At 50.0% G+C, this 19854-nt stretch overlaps 1 protein-coding gene across 1 annotated transcript in view; it reads right to left on the bottom strand.

Annotated features, from left to right (window-relative positions):
- The window catches only part of LOC140387090 (poly(A)-specific ribonuclease PNLDC1-like), a 57725-nt gene that overhangs the window by 21827 nt on the left and 16044 nt on the right, over positions 1 to 19854 (bottom strand). The window contains exons 5-9 of the mRNA XM_072470098.1: positions 19496 to 19619; positions 18841 to 18929; positions 10864 to 10964; positions 9853 to 9932; positions 7099 to 7236 (exon numbers count right to left, since the gene is read on the bottom strand). Of these exons, the coding sequence (XP_072326199.1) occupies positions 7099 to 7236; positions 9853 to 9932; positions 10864 to 10964; positions 18841 to 18929; positions 19496 to 19619 (532 nt within the window). The remainder of the gene's footprint in view (positions 1 to 7098; positions 7237 to 9852; positions 9933 to 10863; positions 10965 to 18840; positions 18930 to 19495; positions 19620 to 19854) is intronic.

The raw sequence follows: 19854 nt of genomic DNA, 5'->3' as shown, positions 1-19854 counted from the left end.
CTGGCAATACTGGGGGCATCTGGGCACTGCCAAGGAGCCTAGGTGGCACTTCCAGCTGGCTGTTGTAGGGGGAGGAGGATCTCGCGCTACACTGGGAAGTTCTGACGAGCGGAGCTCCCCACTGTACAAAAAGGGGCTATGTGCAGTCTCAGCCACGCATTCCCTGTTCAGGCCCCTTATACATAGTGAGTCACGTTGAATAGCCATGTGTTTTTCAGATTGCGAGCGCTGGGAAACAAGCAGCTAAAGGCGTTCACAAGGGGACTTTGTTCCTTTTTGTGAGAATTGCACCCTCTGATGAACAGAGTAACACGACTGCCAATTAACAGTTTTGCTGTTTAATTCTTACATTCAGCAAATTATTCTGATTTAGCAGGATATCCTTTCCCTGCCCATGACACTTTCCAAACTACTTTGCAGAGGCTTCTGCTGCTTTAGGTTCACCAAGTTTTAACTGAAATCGACATTTGTTATGTTTGGTTTTCCAAGATTATCATTTGGACGGTTCAAGTCCTCAGTCAAGTGTTCCACTTTTCATGATTGATTCCCAATTGTTCTCACCAATTCTCCTTTTTCATTAGCAAACCCTTCTTTCATATGTGAAAGTTGATTATCCACATTAATCAGGTTTTCATGCAATCGCTTGTTATCTGTAATAAGCGTCTCATTTTTGTCACAGAAGTTTCTGAACGTTGATTATGATAGACACCATCAACCAAATGTCTGCTACAACACAGTTGCCATTACATTACGATGTCCACAAGTCAAATCATTACCCAGAATGAAATCTATTCTTCCAATTGGTAATTTACCATAAAAATTCCATTCACAAAATTATTGCTTAAACTAACTTTACATAAAGAAACAGGATGTGCCTATTCCGTTAACGTCCCTTATGAATACTTATTCCTTCGTAAAACTTTCTGGAACACAAATTGTATCATCAACCACCACGAATGACTGATCTGCTCCTGTGTCTCTCAAAACTTTAATTTGTTTACTTATTTTGTTAGATGAGTAAGGGAATACCTCTCCCTTTAAAAGAAGACATCCAAAACCTCTACTAGTCTAACTTCCTTCACCAATACTCAAAGAATTGTCTGAACTATCTTGAGCCATATCTCCCTTTCTCAGATTCCGGGGGAGTATGCTTCATCTGTACCACTGCTATAGTTTTAACAGCCATTTCCTTTTTATCTGCTACCTTTCCTGCTACTGGTCTCCAACTTACTTTTCAGTAACCTGCCTGAATACGTTCCACCTTGTCACACTGGAAATACTTCGGCCTCAGAATGTCACTTCCACCCTCAGCACCATTCTTTCTGATTGGAGGTGAAATTCCCAGACCACGCCAAACAGTCCCCTCTCTTCCCTGACGCCATGTTTTCTTTTCACCTCCCCCCCCTCAGGTTTATAAGGATGAGCGAAACATCATTTGGCTCTATGGACCAGTTTGTAGTCATCTGTTAGTTCTGCTAATGTAGCCATGTAAAATGGCTGCGTTCCGATTAATCTGGCCAAAACCCAGTTTAAAACGGCTAACCCGAAAGACTGCTGGGAAAAGCAGCCAAGAAGACACAAGCAGGCAGCTGCAGACAGTTTTGCATATTCGGCTCTGGGAAGGTAGCCCAGATCGATACTCAGGGCTATCAACAGCCCATCAACCCAGGTATTCGCAGTTGCATTCAGGACTGTTTGCAGCCAATCTATTCAGCCATCCACAGTTAAATCGGCTATCCCCGGGAACAATTGCAACATATTAGCAATTGAATACCGGGCCAGACCTGTCGGCGCCTGCAGTGGCCGAAACAAAGACAGGTGAGCGACCACCCCCCGATCGAGGAATCGCCTCACCATTGGACACATCGACCCCAGAGATTGGGGACAGATCCAATCACTTGGGACTCAGGGTCAAGGGCCGCCCCGGGAGGTGGGAAGCCCTGGGCCCTATAAAAGTGAAGGTCCAAGTTCAGATCTCCCTCTCTCTCCTCTTCGCCTGATCGAGACCTTCGCAAGACCAGCCACCGGCAACTGTAAGTTTGAATCCAACGATCGCTATCCGGTAGAGACACCTAGCCACCGACCTGTAGCAGCCTTTTGAATCCCGCGGGCCAGATTTGATTGGACAAGCCATTTGTTTCCCTGACCTGGTGGGCTCTTCCTAAAGTTAAGCATTGGCCAGTAGTGATAGGTTTATTATATAAATAGTAGTATTAGGGTATTAATATTGCTTGTTGTATATAATAAATGACCGTTGTTTTAATCCTTACTAAGCGGTGTGCTGTATTATTAATCATAACCTGAACTTGAACCACGTGGCGGTATCATAAAGATACCTGGCGACTCATGAGCAAAGGTGACCTAAACAGAGCAAATAGACTAAGGTTAAAAAGAGCAACACTGCCTGCTCAGCAGGATCAATGTTTTGTTCTTCCACAAGAGGACTTATCACTGGAGGTAGTGAATCTTTTAATTCTTGCAAATGAATCACTGCTCCAAGGGTTTTGTATGTTCCCTCTACTTTTAGTGCCCGTATGCAATGGTCAAAATTACTTTGCTTTGCACCTCAATTTCAACATAGGTCTGTCCAGGCTGTTTTCTTGCACAAACAAACTCATACACACTAAGGATAGCTTTCTTTACTGCATCATGCTCTCCAGATGCCTGTTCGGACAGAGACGCATACACTTCATGACCTCTACCGACCAACTTACTCTGCAACAGTACTGGCTAAATTTAATTTGGCCATTTCATTTATTTAGGTACCTTTTCAAATGGAATAAAGAATGCTTCCACATCCTTTTCCTCAATCTTTGGAAGGGCTGGATAAATTTAACATCTCCCCATTAGCTTCTTGCCTCAAAATAAGTCCTTCCTTACCTTTCTCTGGGACCTCTTTCTAACTGGCAGCTTTTTAAGGTGACATTGTCTCTTTCCTTTTCTCTTTCTTCCTTCGCTAACTTCTCAATTCCCCATTCCTGTCTTCTTTCCCTCTCCTAACTTTCTACTTCTTCTCTTTGGAATGCTCCCCTCTCTCTCTCTCTCTCTTCCCCCTTCATCTTCGATTCAAGTTTCTTCATTTGCAACTGTTTTTTTGCCAATTCAATCGCCTCACTCTTTGGAGAACTTGTCTCTCAGGCCTGCTATGCAATTTCAAATGCTTCATTACACTTCCAATTCCGTCAATTTCTTTACCCTTGCACATAATGTTAACTGCAATTTATCTGCCAATTCAGTCAAGTGACTCTTGGTTACTTTCTGTAAACCAGTTAGGGTTACATCTTCCACCTTTAGGAAAGACTTAGCAACTTTCAATGATATTTTGGATTCTAACCCACACAAAAAAGTTCATAACTCCAATTCCTATGTCTAGTACCTCAGTATCTCCACTTGCTCTTTTAAAAAGAAAAGAATTACAGGTCCCACCTTAAATCAACATATCCCAGACCATATTTTACTATTCAGAGTTCAGTAACTTGTTTCCCATGTTTCAAAGTATCATAGAATTTACAGTGCAGAAGTATGAATGATCACTTATCTGTGTCCAAAACTTGTTCTTCACGTTTCAAATCCTGCATGAACCCCCACTTTTGTTACAATCTCACCTGACAACCAGTGGACAGGACCAATCCCCCCAGTAGAACACCACTGCTTTACAGGCTTTATTAAGATGTCACCAAACTTTTGATTTACCTCCTTTTTTGCCTCAACTCAGTGGTTTCTGGAATTTCTTTTGGAAAGTCTGCTTTTTGCAGCTCCATTGTCATGTCCAGCTCCTTCTGGTCCAGCTTTAAGCTGAACTGAAAAGTCTGTTCTGACCTAGAGTGGCCCCTGGTTACCAAGAAACAGTTCAACTTTTTTTACCTCGATCATTGCTTTCACGTCTTAAACCTTTAGTTACAATGCAGACACTGCTTGAAATGAAACTAAAACCCACAAACACGCAGGCACTTTTGTTTATCATGAGGCAAACTGATGGTTTAACTCTTTCCTGCACAGAAACGCAACATTGCATTTACTTGAAGCTACAGCTTAATTTCTAACACCCACAAATAAGATACAGATTACTTTTCCAGGACATGTACCGCATGGGGTTAAATACAGAGTAAAGTTCCATCTTTTTCATCCTGACACTGTGTCTTCAACTCTATCCTTGACGTTCAGAGAATCTTTTGTGGCCATCTAAAATGGCTGTCCATAGAGACCGATGGGAAATTTGGCCAAGCCTGAACACAGGCAGGCTGCAGCCTGCAAATATACAAAGCTACAGTTCAGACTTATGCAGAATCTGACACAGGAGAAAGGCCATCAAAAGGTCTTCCGGGACAATGGGCTCCACGTAGAAACTGACAGTAAGTGGCAGACTCAGCGGCGCCTGCTCTCCTTATTTGGAAAGGCCTACATGCCTCAGACACCAACGGCCATGGCCGACCGGGACACGCCCAGCCATCAAGGTGTCCGCCCCCAATTGATCAGGATCATTCAGGGTGATCTATCGATCCATTGGCCCTTCACCTGGGTCCACCCAAAAGGGCGTGAAAGCTAGAAGGATAGAAGGTACTACGTAGCTCACCACTCGCTCTCTTGACTACAGCTTCGACAGCCAACAACAATGGTGAATCCATCACCAGCCAAGAAAAACGCTATCCGCGCCATCCACAGAGGGACCAGAACAGAGAACACAGACAACCAGCTACAAGAACTCCAGCATTGCCAGACTACCAGATCTCAGATAAGGCCTTATCTGCTCTGTACTTGCCAGTCACCTGGAGTTAAGTTAAGATTGTTTTTAAGTGTATTAGTTTATAATCCAATGTGCATGAATGTGTAATTAACCTTGTAATGTTAATAAACAATTATTGTACTAAATAACTTGTGAGATCATTGGTCCACTGTATACGGGTTAAAGACACACTGTGGTTTAGATAAAGGTGGCACAATACTTTCCTCCAGCTTCACGTCCCAGTGGGAAAGACAGTAGAACAGCAATGGCAGGAGTTTCTGGGAGTAATTGAGGACACAGTACAGAGGTTCATCCAAAGAAAAGAAAGGTTATCAGAGGGGGGTTTAGGCAGCCATGGCTGACAAAGGAAGTCAGGGAATGCATCAAAACAAAAGAGAAAGCCTATAATGTGGCAAAGAGTAGTGGGAAGTCAGAAGATTGGGAAGGCTACAAAAACAAACAGAGGATAACAAAGAGAGGAATAAGGAAAGAGAGGGGCAAATATGAAGGTAGGCTAGCCAGTAACATGAGGAATGATAGTAAAAGTTTCTTTAAATACATTAAAAACAAACGGGAGGCAAAAGTAGACATTGGGCATCTCCAAAACGATGCTGGTAATCTAGTGATGGGAGACACGGAAATAGCTGAGGAACTAAATAAGTACTTTGCGTCAGTCTTCACAGTGGAAGACATGAGTAATATCCCAACAATTCAGGAGAGTCAGGGGGCAGAGTTAAATATGGTAGCCATCACAAAGGAGAAAGTGCTAGAGAAACTAAGAGGTCTAAAAATTGATAAATCTCCGGGCCCAGATGGGCTACATCCTAGAGTTCTAAAGGAGATAGCTGAAGAAATAGTGGAGGCGTTAGTTATGATCTTTCAAAAGTCACTGGAGTCAGGGAAAGTCCCAGAGGATTGGAAAATCGCTGTTGTAACCCCCCTGTTCAAGAAGGGAACAAGAACAAAGATGGAAAATTATAGGCCAATTAGCCTAACCTCGGTTGTTGGCAAGATCCTAGAATCCATCGTTAAGGATGAGATTTCTAAATTCTTGGATGTGCAGGGTCGGATTAGGACAAGTCAGCATGGATTTAGTAAGGGGAGGTTGTGCCTGACAAACCTGTTCGACTTCTTTGAAGAGATAACAAATAGGTTAGACCAAGGAGAGCCAATGAATGTTATCTATCTTGACTTCCAAAGGCCTTTGATAAGGTGCCTCACGGGAGACTGCTGAGTAATATAAGGGCCCATGGTATTCGAGGCAAGGTACTAACATGGATTGACGATTGGCTGTCAGGCAGAAGGCAGAGAGTTGGGATAAAAGGTTCTTTTTCGGAATGGCAACTGGTGACGAGTGGTGTCCCGCAGGGTTCAGTGTTGGGGCTACAGCTGTTCTCTTTATATATTAACGATATAGATGATGGGACTGGGGGCATTCTGGCTAAGTTTGCCGATGATACAAAGATAGGTGATGGTGCAGGTAGTATTAAGGAGGTGGGGAGGCTGCAGAAAGATTTAGACAGTTTAGGAGAGTGGTCCAAGAAATGGCTGATGAAATTCAACGTTGGCAAGTGCGAGGTCTTGCCCTTTGAAAAAAAGAAGAGAGTCATGGACTATTTTCTAAACGGTGACAAAATTCATAATGCTGAAGTGCAAAGGGACTTGGAGTCCTAGTCCAGGATTCTCTAAAGGTAAACTTGCAGGTTGAGTCCGTAATTGAGAAAGCAAATGCAATGTTGTCATTTATCTCAAGAGGCTTGGAATATAAAAGCAGGGATGTACTTCTGAAGCTTTATAAAGCACTAGTTAGGCCCCATTTAGAATACTGTGAACAATTTTGGGCCCCACACCTCAGGAAGGACATACTGGCACTGGAGCGGGTCCAGCGGAGATTCACACGAATGATCCCAGGAATGGTAGGCCTAACATACGATGAACGTCTGAGGATCCTGGGATTATATTCATTGGAGTTTAGGAGAGTTTAGGAGGTTGAAGGGAGATCTAATAGAAACTTACAAGATAATAAATGGCTTAGATAGGGTGGACGTAGGGAAGTTGTTTCCATTAGCAGGGGAGACTAGGACCCGGGGGCACAGCCTCAGAATAAAAGGGAGTCACTTTAGAACAGAGATGAGGAGAAATTTCTTCAGCCAGAGAGTGGTGGGTCTGTGGAATTCATTGCCACAGAGGGCGGTGAAGGCCGGGACGTTGAGTGCCTTTAAGACAGAAGTTGATAAATTCTTGATTTCTCGAGGAATTAAGGGCCATGGAGAGAGAGCAGGTACATGGGGTTGAAATCAGCCATGATTTAATGGTGGAGTGGACTTGATGTGCCGAATGGCCTTACTTCCGCTCCTATGTCTTATGGTCCTCACCTTGTTGGCTCCGACCAGCTCACGGAAGACGAGGGTAAATCCTAACGCTGCCTCCAGCACCCGATCCACACGGCAAACATCTGTCACCGAATTCTCCAACTGTGTTCGTTTGGAATAACTGACCTTCTGAATCACAACCTGAGGGGGAAGAGGGGAGAGGCGAGGGGAGAGGCGAGGGGGAGAGTGGCGAGGGGGAGAGGGGCGAGGGGGAGAGGGGCGAGGGGGAGAGGGGCGAGGGGGAGAGGGGCGAGGGGGAGAGGGGCGAGGGGGAGAGGGGCGAGGAGGAGAGGGGCGAGAGGAGAGGGGAGGAGAGGGGCGAGGGGGAGAGGGGGAGAGGGGGCGAGGGGGAGAGGGGCGAGGGGGAGAGGGGCGAGGGGGAGAGGGGCGAGGGGGAGAGGGGCGAGGGGGAGAGGGGCGAGGGGGAGAGGGGCGAGGGGGAGAGGGGCGAGGGGGAGAGGGGCGAGGGGGAGAGGGGCGAGGGGGAGAGGGGCGAGGGGGAGAGGGGCGAGGGGGAGAGGGGCGAGGGGGAGAGGGGCGAGGGGGAGAGGGGCGAGGGGGGAGAGGGGCGAGGGGGAGAGGGGGCGAGGGGGAGAGGGGCGAGGGGGAGAGGGGCGAGGGGGAGAGGGGCGAGGGGGAGAGGGGCGAGGGGGAGAGGGGCGAGGGGGAGAGGGGCGAGGGGAGAGGGGCGAGGGGGAGAGGGGCGAGGGGGAGAGGGGCGAGGGGGAGAGGGGCGAGGGGGAGAGGGGCGAGGGGAGAGGGGCGAGGGGGAGAGGGGCGAGGGGGAGAGGGGCGAGGGGGAGAGGGGCGAGGGGGAGAGGGGCGAGGGGGAGAGGGGCGAGGGGGGAGAGGGGGCGAGGGGGGAGAGGGGGCGAGGGGGAGAGGGGCGAGGGGGGGCGAGGGGGAGAGGGGCGAGGGGGCGAGGGGGAGAGGGCGAGGGGGAGAGGGGCGAGGGGGAGAGGGGCGAGGGGGAGAGGGGCGAGGGGGAGAGAGGCGAGGGGAGAGAGGCGAGGGGGAGAGAGGCGAGGGGGAGAGAGGCGAGGGGGAGAGAGGCGAGGGGGAGAGAGGCGAGGGGGAGAGAGGCGAGGGGGAGAGAGGAGAGGAGAGAGCGGGGGAGGGAGGGGAGGGAGAGGGGGGAAGAGGGAGAGGGGGTAGAGGGGCAAGGGGAGAGGGAGAAGGGAGAGTGGGGGAGAAGGGCAAGAGGGGGAGAGGGAGAAGAGGGGGAGGGGGGGGAAGAGGGAGAGAGGAGGGGAGAGAGAGAACAGAGGAGGGGAGAAGAAGAGGGGAGAAGAAGAGGTAGGAGAAGAGGGGGAGAAGAAGAGGGGGAGATGAAGAGGGGGAGAAGAAGAGGGGGAGAAGAAGAGGGGGAGAAAAAGAGGGGGAGAAAGAGGGAAAAGGAAGGGATGGTAGAGTTCAAGTTAAAAGAAAATAGATGATTAAATTGGGAATTTTCATCTTCAGTAATCGCTAGGTACTGTTGCTCTGTTTACTAGCTATAAATATGGTGGTCAATAAGGTTGCCTTTCTTAATCCTAATTATGAGTATACTTTCAGAGTTGCCAGGTATCTCTCGATACCGCCACAAGGTTCAACCCGAATACCGATCAAAGAGCCAATACACCAGTTAGTTAGTTCAAAGTCAATACTACTTTTTTTTTTACACAGTATGTTTACTCATGCACAACAACACAAGCTAAACTATATCTATCACTAACACCTATACTTAACTTCGGGTGCCCACTTAGGTCAGAGGAACAATGGCCGTTGTTCGGATCTGAGGCTGTTGGGTTCGAAGAGGTAACAGGAGTACAGCTAAGGTCGTCCGTCTGGTAGCGAGCGTTGACCTTGAACTTACTTGCTTCTGGTGATGTTGGTGGATGGGTCTCTCTGCTTGAGAGCCGAATCCAAGAGGCTGAACCTTTGGTGGGGGTTCCTTCTTATACTTGGGAGGGGCTTTGTGCACTTTTAGGTGGGACTTAAACTTGGTCCCAAATAATTGGGCAGCTTCTTGATCATTGTCATCGATCTAAACCAATAAAGGGGCGGGTGCCTGATGGCTGGGCGTGTCCTAGGTGGCCTTTGGCCTTGCTTTGTTTGTGTCTTTTGGTTGGGGTAGTGGCGCCGGGATGTCTGAGACAGTATCGGCTACCTGAGTATTAGTCCTTTGTTCCTCGGAGATGGGCCATCAATATGTAAATCGACCCAGAGTTTCGATTCCGGCTGTGGGCTGCCTTCCAAATATACATTCAGGCTCTGTGCCTGCTTGTTGCTTTGTATTGTCCATATTTCCCTATAGGTTCTGAGAGTGTCCATTTTGTGTACTGAAAGTGGCCATCCCAGATGGCTACAGTACTGATGGTGTCTCTGTCCTCTGGTTCCCTTCCCCTGCACCCGAACGCCACATTCTCCCCCTCTCCTGCCCAGTAGCCCTGCAGCGTTCTCCCACAAAATCCACTAACTCAAGGCTGAAATCGACCAGCCCCCACCCACAATGGTGGCCTGCCACCCACACCTGTCCTATACATCCTAACTCCCCATGCACCAACCACCTGTCCCCTCTCCCACCAACCACTGCAACCACAATCCCACATCCCTCGCAGCCTTGTGTCCTTTTCCTCCCCACACCACTGCATACTCTATCTCCAGACTATCGCACATCTCCCCACACGCTCTCCCCAATGACATAATCTCTTTTCCATTGCACTTGCTTCTTCCCAATTTCTAATCTCCATTTTGCCTCCCGATGTGAGCATTCACCTTGTCCTGATCTTCAATCTCAGTCCAGATATTGGATATCCCTCGCCTCAACATCAATTGGACCTCGAAAACCTGGAGACCTGTAGGCAAAAAGAGCAGATTAACTAACACCCCCAAGAGCTCCCCCTCAGCACCGCCCCTCCGACAGTGCAACACTCCCTTAGCGCCGCCTCTCCGACAGTGCAGCGTTCCCTCAGCACCGCCCCTCCGACAGTGCATTGCTCCCTCAGCACTGCCCTCCGACAGTTCAGCGCTCCTTCAGCACCACCCCTCCGACAGTGCAGCACTCCCTCAGCACTGCGTGTCTGACAGTGCAGCATTCTCACTGCACCGACTCTCCGACAGTTCAGCATTCCCACAGCACCGACTCTCCGAAAGTGCATCACTCCCGCAGCAACCGACCCACCGACAGTGCAACATTCCCACAGCACCGACCCAACAGTACAGCACTCCCTCAGCACCGACCTTCCAACAGTGCAGCACTCCTGCAACACCGACCTACTGACAGTGCACCACTCCCTCAACACTGCCCATCTGACAGCGCAACACTCCCACAGCACCGACTGTGCAATAATCCCGTAGCTGACCCTCCAACAGTATAGCACTCCCTCAGCACCAACCCACCAACAGTGCAGCACTCCCGCGGCACTAACCCTCCCAACAGTGCAGCACTCCTGCAGCACCGACCCACCAGTGCAGCACTTCCATGGCACCAACCCTCCACAACAGTGCAGCACTCCCTCAGCACCAACCCACCACCAGTGCAGTATTCCCGCGGCACCGAACCTCTGCAACAGTGCAACACTCCCGCAGCACCGACCCTCCCCAACAGTGAAGCATGCCTTCAGCACTGATCCGCCATTAGTGCAGTACTCACTCAGCACTGACCCTCCCACAGTGCTGCACTCAGGTAGTGGGGCATTGTAGGAATGGGAGCAACTGCTCTGTCAGAGAGGCTTCCTGCTTTGCTGAGTCTCAGTGGCAAGGCGATATTGAAAATGATGAGCTTACCGGGTAGGCCGGACAGCGTGAGCGAATCTCCTTCCTGGGCTTGAACAAGCCACTCTGAGACCTCAGTAATTGTCATCTTCAACATGTCCTTCAAGGCAGAGCTAAAGGGGAATGAATTGAATTGACAGATTATTTGAATTTAAATTTTGCCTGATGCCTTGGTGGGATTTGAACCAATGTCCTTGGTACATTGACCTGACCCTCTGCATTAATAATCCAGTAACATTACACTACCCTAGCACCTCCCTCAAAATGGTGGAAAATTTTGAGTGTGCTAATAATAATGTAGGCTTACTTTAACACTGCAATGAAGTTACTGTGAAAAGCCCCTAGATGCCATATTCCGGCGCCTGTTTGAGTACATGGAGGGAGAATTCAGAATGTCCAATTCACCTAACAGCACGTCTTTCAGGACTTGTGGAAGGAAACCGGACCACCCGGAGGAAACCCACACAGACACAGGGAGAACAGGCAGACTCTGGACAGACGGTGACCTAAGCCGGTAACCTGGGACCGCAACCGTGCTAACCACTGTGCTACTGAGCCGCCCTGTGACTGAATGAATAGGAGATTGATATGGGACTGAAAGCAGAGAATATTGGCTGGGGGGGGGTTGTTTTACAGCATAGAAAGAGGTCATTTGGCCCATCGCGTCCATGATGGCCATCTAGCACCTATCTATTCTAATCCCATTTTCCAGCACTTGGTCCACAGCCTTCTGTGCTGTAGTGTTTCAAGTGCTCACCCATCTTGAATGTTGTAAGGAATCCCGCCTCTCCCACATTTTCAGGCAGTGAATTCCAGATTCCCACCACCCTCTGGGTGAATAAATGTTTCCTCAAATCCCTGCGAAATCTCCTGCCCCTTACCTCAAATCTCTGCGCACTGGTGATTGACCCCACTGAGGGGCTAGGTTTCTTCCTAAACACCATATCTATCTCCCTGATACTTTGGGACAACTCCATCTCGTTCCCCTCTCAGCCTTCTCTGCTCTAAGGGAAAAGCACCAGCCTAACCAGCATCTCTTCATATCAGTACTTTTCCTCAGGGCACAGTATTAGAATTGTACTTCAGGAAAGATAATATTCATCCGGGTTTGTAGATACGGGATATAATTCCACAGCTCTCTTAGAGGACTCAAATTTAAAAATTGTCACATAAAGAGAGGGGGGAGTTGATTCATTGTGGTGAGAAGAATGGCAATATAAACTAAATAGTGCAACTTTTTATAAAGGGGTGCAGGAACAGAGATGGTGGGGGGTGGAGAATCTGAGACAGCTGTTGGAAAACAAAAGTTCAGGACCCCGAGCTAAGAGTGCGGCCAACGGGCGCCGCCATTTTGGGTCCCGGATTCCATGCGGCGGCCGGGGGGGGGATGGGCGCCGCCATCTTGTACCCCTCCGGCCACGTGCGATTCATGGGCGGCGCCATTTTGTCCACCCTGACCGCGTGCGATCCGTGGACGCCGCCATTTTGGCTGACAGCCAAGGACCCCAGCATGGACGGCTCCACTGGGCCTGGAGAAAACGCCCCGATGCAGCAACCGCGACTGGCGTCGGTGACCCTGGACCAGTCGTGGCCCCGGACGCTGGTTAATGGGTACGAAACGCCATGCCTGATAGACTCTGGGAGCACGGAAAGTTTTATCCATCCGGATACGGTAAGATGCTGTTTTCTTTCGATCCACCCGAATACCCAAAATGTTTTTCTGGCTGCGGGATCCCATTCCGTAGAAATCAAAGGGTTCTGCATTGCGAACCTCAGTGCACAGGAGGGAGTTTTAGAATTACCGACTTTATGTCCTCCCCCACCTCTGCGCTCCCACACTCCTGGGGTTAGATTTTCAGTGTAACCTCCAGAGTTTAACTTTCCAATTTGGCGGCCCTATACCCCCACTTACTATCTGCGGCCTCGCGACCCTCAAGGTTGAACCGCCTTCCCGGTTTGCGAACCTCACCCCGGATTGCAAACCCGTCGCCACTAGCAGACGGTACAGCGCCCAGGACCGAACATTTATCCGGTCAGAAGTCCAGCGGCTGTTGAGGGAAGGTATAATCCAGGCCAGCAATAGTCCCTGGAGAGTTCAGGTGGTAGTTGTAAAGACCGGGGAGAAGCAGAGGATGGTTATAGACTATAGTCAAACTATCAATAGGTACCCACAGCTAGATGCGTACCCTCTCCCCCGCATATCCGACATGGTCAACCGGATTGCACAGTACAAGGTCTTTTCCACCGTGGACCTTAAGTCCGCCTATCACCAGCTCCCCATCCGCCCGAGCGACCGCAAGTACACTGCCTTCGAAGCAGACAGGCGGCTCTACCACTTTTTAAGGGTTGCATTCGGCGTCACTAACGGAGTCTCGGTCTTCCAACGGGAGATGGACCGAATGGTTGACCAGCACGGTTTACGGGCCACGTTCCCGTACCTCGACAACGTCACCATCTGCGGCCATGACCAGCAGGACCACGACGCCAACCTCCGCAAATTCCTCCAGACTGCTAACGCCCTGAACCTCACCTACAACAGGGAAAAATGTGTGTTTAGCACCGACCGTCTAGCCATCCTTGGCTACGTAGTGCGCAATGGAGTCATAGGCCCCGACCCCGAAAACATGTGCCCCCTTATGGAGTTCCCCCTCCCTCACTGTTCCAAAGCCCTGAAACGCTGCCTGGGCTTTTTCTCTTATTACTCCCAGTGGGTCCGCTGCCTGGGCTTTTTCTCTTATTACTCCCAGTGGGTCCCCAACTACGTGGACAAGGCCCGCCCGCTAATTCAGTCCACTACCTTCCCCCTGTCGACAGAGGCCCGCCAGGCCTTCAGCCGCATCAAAGCGGATATCGCAAAGGCCACGATGCACGCGATCGACGAGTCCCCCCCTTCCAAGTCGAGAGCGACGCATCCGACGTAGCTCTGCCGGCCACCCTAAACCAAGCGGGCAGACCCGTGGCCTTTTTCTCCCGTACCCTCCACGCTTCAGAAATCCGCCACTCCTCAGTGGAAAAGGAAGCCCAGGTCATAGTAGAAGCTGTGCGGCATTGGAGGCATTACCTGGTCAGTAGGAGATTCACTCTCCTCACTGACCAAGTTGGTAGCCTTCATGTTCGATAATGCGCAGCGAGGCAAGATCAAGAACGACAAGATCTTGCGGTAGAGGATCGAACTCTTCACATATAACTATGAGATCTTGTATCGTCCCGGAAAGCTGAACGAGCCGTCCGATGCCCTATCCCGCGGCACATGTGCCAACGCACAAGTGGACCGTCTCCGAACCCTCAACGAGGACCTCTGCCACCCGGGGGTCACTCGGTTCTATCACTTCGTGAAGACCCGCAACCTGCCCTACTCCATCGAGGAGGTCAGGACCGCCACCAGGAACTGCCAGATCTGCGCAGAGTGCAAGCCGCATTTCTATCAGCCAGATAAAGCACACCTGATAAAGGTTTCCCGTCCCTTTGAGCGCCTCAGTCTGGACTTCAAAGGCCCCCTCCCCTCCACCGATCGCAACACGTACTTCCTGAATGTGGTTGACGGATACTCCCGTTTTCCTTTCGCCATCCCCTGCCCCGACATGACCGCGGCCACAGTCATTAAAGCCCTCTGCACCATCTTTACACTGTTCGGTTTCCACGCCTACATCCATAGCGACAGGGGGGTCCTCCTTCATGAGCGACGAACTGCGTCAATTCCTGCTCAGCGGTCCAGAAGTCTCCCAGTTTCCTGTTGGCAGGAAGTTCTCCCGGATGCCCTTCACTCCATCCGGTCACTGCTGTGTACAACTAAGCAAACACCTCTCTTCCCTCGGAAGTCCTCCTCCGGAACGTCACTCCCGACCTGGCTGGCAGCCCCAGGACCCATCTTGCTCCGAAAGCATGTGCGGGCGCACAAATCGGACCCGTTGGTCGAGAGGGTTCATCTCCTCCATTCGAACCCTCAATACGCCTACGTGGCATACCCCGACAGCTGACAGGACACTGTATCACTGCGGGACCTGGCGCCCGCCGGAGCGCCCCACACCCTCCCAACACCAATCACCTCCTCCCTCCCGCCGGCGCACCCCACAGCCGCTCCCTTCCCGGGTGGATCGATCCTTCTCCCGTGCCCGCCCAGGAGCTGTGAAACAGGAACAAACATCTTGACGCTCCCAGAGACGACAGTGCCCGAGCCAGCGCCTGCACCACCACCGGGGCTGAGACGATCGGCAAGGACGACCAGAGCACCCATTCGACTCATCGAATCTGCGTGACAAAGCAAGACCTGTAAATAATTCAGTGGCCCAGTAAAAGCGGCATTGTAAATAGTTAACAGTTGATATTGATGCACAGCCACTGTGTTAAGGGAATCCCAGTACCGACCTTGTAAACCCCTACCACCATACGACCCACCACCCTGCCGGGTTCTTTTTTAACAAGGGGTGAATGTGGTGGTATGTATTAGGGGTATTGCGGTACTCTGTATTGCCAAGAGGCTTTTGGTGGACAGACACTGGGTCCTGATTGGATCTGCCGCCTACTGGCTCCACCCAGTAAGGCGAAGAAAAGAACCCGGGCTCTCCCAGCAGCCGCATTCTGTAACCGAGCTGCTGGGGAACAAGTCTGCGTAATAAAGCCATCGATTGACTTAATCTCATCTCGCCTCGTGAGTGATTGATTGTGCTACAGCCCCGTTCTGGAGCAATGTGTCCATTTCTGTGCGCTGCACTTCAGAAAGCAGCCCAAGTCCTTGGGAGAGGGTTCTGTGGCCTCAAGCCCGCAGAAGCCAATTTTTGCAATTTTGTATTGTATTTTATTTCAGCTCTGCCTTGAAACTGATAAATATACATTCAAGTCATTTTGAATTGAATCTCTGTTGGTCAACATTGACCATACAGTTTTGCTTTTTTTAATAGATCAATAATAATCAGTTGTGTTTTTTCTCGACCCTGCTTTTCAACTGAAGTGCTAGGCAGCTGGTTGGTATTTAGATTAAATCTTTTGTTTTCCACTTTTTCGAGCCACAACAACACTGTCTTTTGTTTATCAGAGGTATTATTGTCCTGCATTCTGTGATTTGGACTGTAGATCTGATTCGCTGAGTAATGTCATCTGGTGTGGTCACCTGAAGCATCAGAAGATGAAGTTAAGTGATGGACAAAGCACCTGATTGGTGGCAGATGAGAAGACATCATCAGGAGCTGCATAAACAACTTGAATCTTGTAAAGTCTGGCTTGCCTTGCAGTCCCTCCAAGAACAGATAGGAACTGAGGTGTATTTAGCAAGTGTCGCATTGTGTTTTTCAAACTTTTTTGCCTGGCAACTGGCCGAGCTTCGCGACCCATGTCATGTTTGCTTGCCTTTCATGCGAAAGGGGAGCCTGCTTGGTCCTCACGATCTCACCTGAATCTAGTTCAAAGGAGCAAAGGGCAATGCACGTTATTAGATGCAGACTTCAGCCAGTTACTGTGTGTCGTCTTCATCTTCATAAAAACGGACAATCTAACCGTGTACATGTAGGTCGTTGTGAAGGATAATAGCAACAAGATGCTAGTTTTATTCAGCATTGGATACTCCTGGGAGATACTACACCAGAATGCTCACAGCCCAGAATGCTCACAGCCTTGTGGGCTTTTGGCGTGTTTTTAATGTGGTATTACAGGAAAGCTGCAGCAGCGTAGTCTTTTAATTTGGAGGCAGCTCTAAGTCAGTAACTGCAATCTCAATCTGAAAAGGAATTTTTCACACACCAGTACTCTTTCAAATTCTGAATCTTCTCTCATTTGCCAGTACTTCCTTGCATTTAACACACATGGGCTTTGCCTCCTTATTTGCATTGTCACAATTGATCACACCTCAAGAAGTCACCTTTATGCTTCTTTGGTTCGAGTTTTTTTAGGGCCGTTATCCATAGGCCCTGGAACTCCAACACTGCCCCACTACTCTGTCCTGTCCTGGACTCTCATGGGCAGGGCTCTCTAGCAGATTCTGTTGTGAGATCCTGTCCAATAGGGAAACTGCCTATTTAAGTCTCTGGCCGTCTCTTACTTTTAGAAAATCATTGATGTTCACGGTTCACTTGCCTTGCTTGCCAGCAGCTGCAAAATCAAAACAACTCTGCTCTCTGTTTTGGCGTGGAAGGTACTTGGATGGCACTTCACGTTAATTCTACATGCAAGGTGCGTGACCTGCTCTCTGCTGCCACTTCTGGCTGCGAGTCTCCATGCAGCCTAATGTATCTCCATTTAAAAGGCGGCATGGGCCGCAATTCTCAATGTAAAAGTTGGTAGCAGCTGTTCGGCAGTTCTCTTGCAATCTGGACCACATGGGAAAGGTGGGACCCGAACACTCCGCGAACCACCTGACACATGCCCGACATCCATCTGCCGGTCGCGACTCTAACTTTGGAAAATCTCTGGCGTATCAGGCCTCGAAAGGCTGGAATGGAGCCAAACACCTTGCTTAAAAAGGGGCGGTGCTTTGGTGACTGGGTGCTGCAGCCAGAGTGGAATAGTAAATCACAGATTAGGGAGGCAGGGCCAGAAATGGAGTGACTGACCATAGCGCCCACACGTTGGGGTCACTCAGCACCTTGGTAATGTATGTACCGAGCGAATGGTAACGTGTGCACCAATTTGTGGATCTATCGTGGAATAGACCAAATTGGGGCTTATGTTTGTGTTTAAAAAAACATCGGTCTGTCTTATTTTCTTCAGATATATAAAGTGCTTTCTCCTTTCAATAAAGTTATCCTTCTTCCTTTCTCGATATATTATCTTTCTATATTATCATTATTCAATAAAATTGTTGATTTTAAACACAATACTTATCACAGCCACGCATTCCTGTTAAGTCCAGTCTACAACTTATAATAATCTTTATTGTCACAAGTAAGCTTACGTGAACACTGCAATGAAGTTACTGTGAAAAGCCCTTTGTGGCCACATAAGGAACCTTTACGGGTACACAGAGAGAGAATTCAGAATGTCCAATTCACCTAACACCACATCTTTTGGGACTTGTGGGAGGAAACCGGAGCACCCAGAGGGAATCTATGCAGACACGGGAAGAACGTGCAGACTCCGCACAGACAGTGACCCAAGCTGGGAATCGAACCCAGGTCCCTGATGCTATGAAGCAACAGTGCACCCGTGCTACAGTTCAAACCTTTGGGACACTAGAATGTTCTCAGGGATGAGGTGCCTTCAGTTAATATTGGAGAGACTGGGATTGCTCTCAGAACAGAGAAGGTTCAGGGGGAGATTTAATCGAGTCCGTTCACAATCACGAGTGGGTTTGGATAGAGTCAATAAGGAGAAAGTGTTTGCAGTTGGCAGGAGGGTGGGTAACCAGAGGGGACACAGATTGAAGAGAGTCGATAAGAGATCCAGGAATGGGTGGGGTGGGGTATGAGGATTTTTATTTTTACACTGCGATTTGTTGTGAACTGGAAGGTGCTGCCTGAAAGGGTGGTGGAAGCAGATTTAACAGTAACTTTCAAAAAAAGGGGGGAATTGGGAAAGAATTTACAGGAACCTTCCGGAAATGGTTGCGGGGGGGAGTGGGACTAACTGGAAAAATCTTTCAATGAGCCAGCTCAGGCAAATGAGTCGAATGGCTTCCTCTTGAGCTGAGAGACCCAACGATTCCTGTATTTCACAGGGTGGCAGAGTCGGGGGAACAGGATTGCAAGGAGACAGGGCCCAGGTTCAGAGCCAGACCTGGGAGGGGAGCAGCTCCAGGAGGCTGTGTTATTTTTAGGCTCTGGTAGCCTCCTCCCAGTCCTCCAGTGACAAGGGTCAATTCCGGTGAACTCCCAGCAGAGAGAGTGTGGACTTTATCCAGGCACGTGGACTGAAGTGAACGTGCAAGTTGGTGCGGAAGGAGTTTGAATGATGTCAGGGCGCGATGCTTCTCCCAGTCAAACAGTCATGACCACCTACTGTGCCGTTCAGATTCATCCAAGCCCAGTCAACCCAGCAAGGAGTCACTAGCCCCCTTCTTACTTGCTCAAGGACCAAGTTCCGGCGGCAAGAAGGACTTGGAGTCTCGATTCCTGTTCCAAGTTGAGGTACGGGATTCCCTCCCTGAAAAACTGAGGTGGAGGTAAGATCAGAATCAGGTGCTCAACTTCCCCGAGCAACAGCAACAAATGCCCGCCAAGGTGACAGCCCTGCATTCTGACAATGGCTACCCCAGACTCGGTGAGCCCTGTTCGCTGCTCATTGACCCCACCCCCTCATCCCCCAGCCGCAGCTCACAAACAACAGCCTGCTCCCTAGCTATGGCCCCTGGGTACGGCTCCGAAGTAACAGCCCACTGGGCCCCATCTGCATAGCGATCACCCCCTGGGGCCCAGCTCCCTAGTGGTACCCCCTGGGGCCTGCGCCTTAGTGAATGCCCCCTGGGGCCCCGCTCCCTAATGATTGTCCCCTGGGGCCCCGATCTCTAATGAATGTCCCCTGGGGCCCCTCGCTCCCTAGTGACTGCCCCCTGGGGCCCAGCTCCCTAGTGACTGCCCCCTCGGTCCTTAGTGACTGCCTCCTGGGTCCCCACTCCCATATCGATAGCCCCTGAATTTTGTTCCCACAACAGCTGCTCCCTGAGGTCTGGTTACCTCACGACAGCCTCAGTCGCCACCCATTTGGTCCAGCAACCTACCTTCTTGAAATCAAAACCATATTTAGCAAGGAAGGAGCAGCTGGAAGACTGGAAGGTGAATTCAGCATCCAGAGGCCCGAAGCTCGGTGGGAAGAGGTAGAAGTTGTAGCAGAGAGCAGAAAACCTGGGCGGTGAGGAAGATTTAAACAATTGCAAACTCAATATTGTCAAAAGTATCTTCTATATTTCCAACATCTTTGGCAGTTGATGTCCAAAGCGTTTCACAGGAATGCAAACCAAATTTTGGCTCCAAACCACAGAAGAGATATTCAGGACAAATATTGCGGGGGGTGGGAGAGGAGGAGGGGAAAGAGAGGGAGGACGGGGCGGGGAAAAGAGAGGGAGGACGGGGGAAAAGA

This window comes from Scyliorhinus torazame, chromosome 12 (genome assembly GCF_047496885.1).
Source record: "Scyliorhinus torazame isolate Kashiwa2021f chromosome 12, sScyTor2.1, whole genome shotgun sequence".
Taxonomy (NCBI): Eukaryota; Metazoa; Chordata; class Chondrichthyes; order Carcharhiniformes; family Scyliorhinidae; genus Scyliorhinus; species Scyliorhinus torazame.
Note: the sequence above shows the minus strand (reverse complement) of the source record. Positions and strands in the feature narration are given on the sequence as shown.